Source organism: Carassius auratus, chromosome 24, assembly GCF_003368295.1.
Source record: "Carassius auratus strain Wakin chromosome 24, ASM336829v1, whole genome shotgun sequence".
Lineage (NCBI taxonomy): Eukaryota > Metazoa > Chordata > Actinopteri > Cypriniformes > Cyprinidae > Carassius > Carassius auratus.
In genome coordinates, this window is record NC_039266.1 from 4,438,507 (window position 1) to 4,445,158 (window position 6,652).

Genomic DNA, 6,652 nt, shown 5'->3' on the forward strand with positions numbered 1-6,652 from the left:
AGGGGTTAAACTCTGGCTGGAGAAACCTGATGCTAATTAAGGCTTTGGAATGCCACATAAGGGCTGCGTCCTGAAACTTAGAGAGCTGCCTAACTAGACAACATTTTTAGCCGTGATTTGCACGTACAGTTTTGAGACATTAACTGGTGCTTGCAGAATTATTGATCATTTTAGAAACATGGGGATGCTGTAGATGCATGCAGGATTTTAGACTTTTTATGCGGCACATTTGAGTTTAATTACTGTAGCACAGAGTAAAAAAAGCACACATGCTTTGGTTTTAGGCATTATATATGTGTGAGCAGAAGCTTTCTATCTAAACACTCGTGAAACAGAATGCCATAGATTGTGCCAAAAGGTATGTTATTGCATATTTTATGCTTTAAAATGTTGCATGTGCACATGCCTGATTTGGCCACAAATGCACCATGTGCACCAGTAATGTAAACACGTGATTCCTAAAATGCTGCGCTTACATATGATGTCTAAAATGTTAACTTGATAGGGAGCTCACTATTTTTTGGGACACAGCCCATTCTCCTTCTGAAGTGTTTAGAGTGGCTCACACACACACTCCAGTGGAGGAGAGACGCTCACCTCCTGTTTATATTTTCACTGACATTCCAACAGAAGACAGCTGCAGGTAAAATCATCTTGCTGTTTAAAGAGTCTAACTGCGGATTGATACATACAAAATGAAAACCGTCTTTATCTTCCGGATCAGACTGGACTAAATGATAACGGACTTTGCTGTGCTTTTAGTAGGTGTGTAGTGTCAGTATACTCTTTTAAACGCGTAGTTTCTCACAAGTCATAATTGTTATTTTCTTTATTTAGGTGGATAAATGATTAAATAATGCCGCCACCCAAAAAGTCGCTTTTGTTCCTGGTTTGTGTGTTGTGCACGTTCTGCTCTGCGCGCTCTGGGGACTTTGGAGACCCCAGACCCTGCTCTGGATCACACTGTCCGGTAGGCAGATCGTCCAGACCACCGCGACAGCACAATCCGATAACACAGAGCAGATCAATAAATCACCATCATGCTCCCTCCAGCTTTCCATCGGAACATCACGCAACGCCTTTGTCCCAGCGCGCGCGGTCCGGAGACAAGACAAGGGAAACCGTCCAGACGCGCGTCGCTGGAGTTTTTGGTGCTGTGTGCGCAGATTGCGTTACTCCTCAAAGACCAGATCATGTTATGAACGCCACCAGAGAATGTAAAGGAACGGAGTGTCGTCTGCCTCTTAGGATACGACCGAACCCCAGACCGAGATCCTGTGCTGGAGACGGATGTGTGCTCGGGACCAGCCAGCCTCCCCTCATCCATGTGGCAGACAGAGCCGCTCAGTTTTTGGGGGAATTTCCGGACATTGGATATCCCGCTTCAGAGAGTGGGGCTCCTCTGGGAGTTCAGCTCACTTGTGACATCAAACCAGGTGAATTGAAACAGTGGTTCCAGCTGTTCTGCACTTGAATCTTGTTTTAAAACTGGTGTTACACTTAAGTAAACAGAGTGGGCTATTATATTCATATAAAAAATGACATACAGCACAAGTTACTTATGTTGCTTATTCCACTTAACTGTACAAAAAGTACATGGCATTACATTGTGCTTTATTAAACACATAATATCATGGTATTGTCTAAAGTACTTTGGACTGTGTATACCACTTACAAAAAATAGCTACCATTGTATGACCATGTGCTTTGTTGAACATATGCAGTAGCATGGTAATACCATGGTATTATTTGGAGTACATTGAATGTTTAATTTTCATGCATTGTTCCACTTTCAAAAAAAGTAGCATGTTATAACCACAAGGTTTTTGGTCGTCAACTATGGTAATTTCATAATATATATTTATTTGCTTCCAACATGTGTAGCCACCTGATTATTTTAGTTTTACATAAATACATAAATTACATAATAAAATAATACATTGTAAATTATTTATTTTAATTTATATCAATTTCACAAAGCCCCTCTAGACAACTGGTTCTATTTCATACTATTTAATGATGCACTTCAAACTACGCAGAGCAAATCTCTATAATGCTCTTTATTGGAGAAGGATGCAGACCTGTTTTTGCTTGTGTGAGATATTTGATGTACTTTGAAAAATATGAGATGCATGCCACAGGGTGGGGAGTGTATACAAACTATCAGGCTCAATGAAACTCATACTTTATTCAATTTTCGCATCAGTACTGGAATTCCAATACTTCACTGAATAGGGGAATTTGACAGCTTGCCATAGAACTATTATTGCAAACGTACACATCTGCTTGGCTAAAGAGAGAGTGGTAGAGCAGCAGAACTGCTGGCAGTCAACTGTCAAGACATTGCAGACTACTTTGATCCATTTCCATATGATTGAAAAAAGTTTTAGCACTGGAAAAAAAATAGCACTTGGTTTTAAAAATGTGTGATCCAACTTTGACCTTCACATATCAAATTTTTTTATTAGATTCAGAGAATTTCCTGTTTGGATCATCTTTAAATAAACTCTGAATGTTGCTTTACTCCCAAATAGTTGTTCTCATGTAAATCCAAATATGTTTACAATCCAGTTTAATAAGACCAGTGTATTCCACTGTTAATGGCATGTTAAATGTACAGTTTTTTCTCTTCTTAAAGCTAATTATACACTTGCTGAGTTATATACTGTACACTTAGTTACTCTTTCCATAGGGTGAACCCACTCCATTTTAAGGCTAAAAGCAGCCAAACGTATTAAACATCATAAACATGTCTTTTTAGGCAAGAACCAGACATGGGGGTCATATAGGGTTAAAAAAAAATTATGGGACTAAATTTGTATTTAACGAGATTACAATTAAGTAATAATGCCAGAAATGTATAATTATATAATGTTTCCTTTCCCCGATTATTTAAACAGTGAAAAAAAATATTGCTATATAGAGAGTGACATTATCACTAACATTGATCTTGCGAGTTTAAGCACCCTCTCTTTCTCTCAAAAAATAAATAAAAATAAAAATACTATCGTTATAATCTCTGAAAATGTATAAACTGTGAAATGAATTTGTACATACTTCTGCACTTTGTTGTTTATGATGAGGGAATTCGCAAGAGTCCGGATTTCAGGCAACGAACGCGCACACGCTCAACAAAACTGATGAGTTTCAGCGAGAACTCATCTGAACTCTTCTGTTTTGCCATTGCATTGCAGAATTTTGCGTGATTGGTTAAAATGCGCAACACTGTAAAAACACCTAAAATGAAACACGGCACAACATGAGCAGATCTTAATATAACGCCACATTTAATGTTTATTCATATTCACTTTGTTAGCAACAGACGTAATAGATTATATTTGTTTGTGCAGGGGCATTGTTGTCCAATTAAGTGGCATTATTACCCCAAGTCCCTGTTGTCAAGCCTTCCCCAGCCTTACACATATATATATAACTATTTCCTGTTTTTAATAGGAGAGAATGAGGTCCCTTCTGAGGATGCACTTATCCTGCATCTTCAGTTGGCAAAGGGACAAGAGAAACTGGTGGAGGCTTTGAGAGCTCAACAAGTAGTGATCCGTGATCTGCAGCAGAGACTGGTGGAACAGCAGGGGGCCCTCCTCTCCCAGCAGCGTGAGATACTCAACCAGCAACGCCGCATGTACGAGCAGATGGATGTGGTGAAGGCTCAGTACGGTCTGCTTTCTGAGACAGTCAAGCAGTTCTCGTTCAAAGGCATGGAGGGAGAACTACAAAGCTATTTTGAAAGCCACCTGGCCGGCCTTCAGAGCCAAGCACGTACTCAACTGCAAAAGTCCTATGCTGTGCATAAGGTAGATGGGGATGCCAAAGTGGTGAATGTAGTTGGAGATGCAGGCCATCCAGTGTTGGGTTGTCAAATTGCTTGTGGGCCTGAAGAATACTGCGACTTCCAGAAAGATCCACCGCAGTGTGAAAGCTGCACAATGTGTCCCCCTGGATTCTTCCTGGTGTCACAGTGCTCCCCCAATGCTGATAGGATGTGCCAGGTGAGAATGTGGCAGCAATTGCATTATGCATGCAACACATAAGATTTCAATGAACAGCAGACCAAGTTATATGTCTTAATCTTTAACATGTCTTTGAGTAACAAATATCTACCAACAGGACAGGGATGAATGCCTAGAATTACCAAGCCTGTGTGGAGAGCGAGTAAAATGTCTTAATACCCCAGGTAAAAAAAAAAGAAAACTTAATGCCACCCCGATGCCTGTCTTTAAACGGCATCTTGGGATTCACCAAGCTTCTCTTTGTTTTATTATTCAGGTGGGTTTCGTTGTCTCGGCGTCTCTGAGAGGGAGATGTCCGCAGGGCTGTGTGGTCATGAGTACTTCTACAATCAAGAACTTCAGGAGTGCCATGCTTGTTCAGACTGTGATGGCGAGCCTGTTGGCATTCCTTGCACTTTTACCAGTGATGCTGTATGTGGAACTGTGACTGAGAACATGCTCTCACAGTCCTGGACGGCTTCGATTGCCATACCGCCTACAAAGTCAAAGAGTACTTCCATCTATCCTGGGCTACAGCTCAATATCCGTGGCAAAGCAGGAAACAACCTGTTGACCAACCATGATGATTACCTCATCCTGCAACAACATGGACTGGTTTGGATAGACTACAACATTGCACTAAAGCATAGCTGCAGGAACTTTCTCCAAGTCGGTATACAGATAAATGGCAGTGAAGAGGAGGCTAGAGATCTCAGCGGGGTTCGAATTGAGCAGCCTGAAAGGAAGTTCTTCCAGGGTGTGACTGTAAGTGCAGCAGTTGAGGTGGAACCCAATCATACTCTGACACTTGTGCTGAAGAGTCCCAACCAATACTGCAACCAGAGTAAAGATATCCAAGCCTATGAGCTTGGCGGAGCTTCGTTCAGCTTGCTCTGGCTATCCCATGACACAGGCGCTGTGGCCATGACTGCTCAGATCTCCACTTCAGCCCACTACCAGAGTAACTATCGCCCCACCTTCCGTATAGCCACTGTCTCTGATCCCTACATAGTGGCTCTGACCCATGACAGCCGCGGGGTTCGTTTCATGGAGACCGGCATGGTAAAGTTTGTACTCCAACAGGCCATCTATTCAATGGGCCATTCTTGTGTTCGAGATGGTTTCACACTGATTGTCTACGTCAACAGAAATGGCACTAACCAGGAGGTGCTACGCTCCTTCAAGTCTGGCGTTAACTACAGAGACACCTCCATTAACCTTTCTGGGGCCACAAGGGTGGACAGTGAAGACTGGCTCAATTTTGAAATTGTTGCCCCGTCTCAGTGCAATGTCCGCTACTTTGGTGACAGTTCTGGGATTAGTATGCTGAGCTTGATATGGATCCCTACCGGTGTCTCCTCCATGTTCACAGCCACTGTCTCAAGAGCAGGTCTACCCTCTGGGGCAGTGCGAAATAAACCCCTTCTCTTTAGGCAGATGAGCCCAAATACAGACCAAATTCGACTAGCTGGATCTGGTGAGCCGCATACTCAGAGGAACTTTGTGTTTTCAGATGTTGGGACGGTCAGTGTGGCACTCAACCTAAAACTGATCCACTCCTGCAATGTGGTCAAGCTGACCCTTTACCGGCAAGATACAGATGGAAGTCAGGCCACATCCTTGGCCCAGCAGGTGGGTGGACATATGCCTGAAGGTAGTGAGTGGGCCAGCGTGGGGCTGAGAACTTCTTTTGAAGTGCAGAATGGTACTGCCATTTATGTTTCTCTGGATTGCATTCGTGGCCGGATCAACCAGATCACCCATGAGGGCGACACCAACATCTCCATTCTTTGGTTGGCATCATGATCCCAAGTATGCAATTTCGATCTAAGGTGCCGGAATCAACTGAAAAAATACTTTGCAAAAATTGGTGCTTTCATAAGACAAAGTAGAGAACTTTAAACAGATGAACTTTCCAAAAAATGGCTCATTTTTAAAAGCTGAAATGCACAGGTGCTATTAATACTCCTCTGGTATTCAGATTTTATGTTCATTGGCATTATGTGAGGAGAAAGGTGGGATGTATTATTGTAAAAATTCAGTTACCTAAACATAAATACACATTTAAATTTTGCTTGGCTAGAACAATGAACTAATACAACCTTTAAAAAGTACTTTTTCAGTGCTTTGGCTGGTTGAGCAGTGACCAATTTTTCCCAAGGGAGTAATCCATTTAAATGTGTGCATACAGTATTTTTGTGCATGTTTGATAGAAAGTGTGTTTGTTAAAGAGAAAGAATGTATATTTGTAAGCTGATGTGATGATTTTGTTGCACTTTATCAACACTGAGGTGCATTATTTTGTACAGTGCGCAATTTTGTGTTTGCCCTTTTGAAACAACTGGGATTCAAATAATATAGCTTGATCTATATAAAAGATTAAAATGATAGAAAATATTATAGAAATTATAGAAATCAAAATAACAAAATAATGAAATCATTATGCATCTTTCAGCTCTTGAATATTTAAATGTAGTACTATGAATGAATACTGCTGACCATAATGTCCTGACATTGTAATTAATAAGAAAAAACACAAAACATTTACAAATTTGTCCATTCATGCTAAGTTACGGTGTAAGTGGCATATGTCTTCTATTACTCTGCCAAAATGTCTGCCATTTGGTGTCGTTGCATACCATGCT

General features: G+C 41.3%; 1 protein-coding gene across 3 annotated transcripts; it reads left to right on the plus strand.

The window, feature by feature from the left end:
• The first annotated feature begins 546 nt into the window (after positions 1–546).
• nell3 (NELL (neural EGFL like) family member 3) lies at positions 547–6,440 on the plus strand. Of its 3 annotated transcripts, none has more exons than XM_026200754.1 (5): positions 547–643; positions 838–1,436; positions 3,454–4,007; positions 4,126–4,192; positions 4,285–6,440. In XM_026200754.1, exons 2-5 carry the CDS (start codon positions 857–859, stop codon positions 5,811–5,813), a joined length of 2,730 nt encoding a protein of 909 aa, XP_026056539.1. In that variant the 5' UTR covers positions 547–643; positions 838–856; the 3' UTR covers positions 5,814–6,440. The 3 variants fall into 3 exon arrangements, with proteins under 3 accessions (XP_026056539.1, XP_026056540.1, XP_026056538.1); XM_026200755.1 differs by having other exon boundaries at positions 574–761; XM_026200753.1 differs by having other exon boundaries at positions 575–765.
• The last annotated feature ends 212 nt before the right edge of the window (positions 6,441–6,652 follow it).

What these genes read in the sequence shown, in the direction of transcription:
- nell3 (XM_026200754.1), top strand. Translation starts at nt 857, where the DNA reads ATGCCGCCACCCAAAAAGTCGCTTTTGTTCCTGGTTTGTGTGTTGTGC. An exon ending in CACTTGTGACATCAAACCAG is followed by an intron (nt 1,437 to 3,453) that starts GTGAATTGAAAC and finishes TGTTTTTAATAG; the next exon opens with GAGAGAATGAGGTCCCTTCT. An exon ending in AAAATGTCTTAATACCCCAG is followed by an intron (nt 4,193 to 4,284) that starts GTAAAAAAAAAA and finishes TTTATTATTCAG; the next exon opens with GTGGGTTTCGTTGTCTCGGC.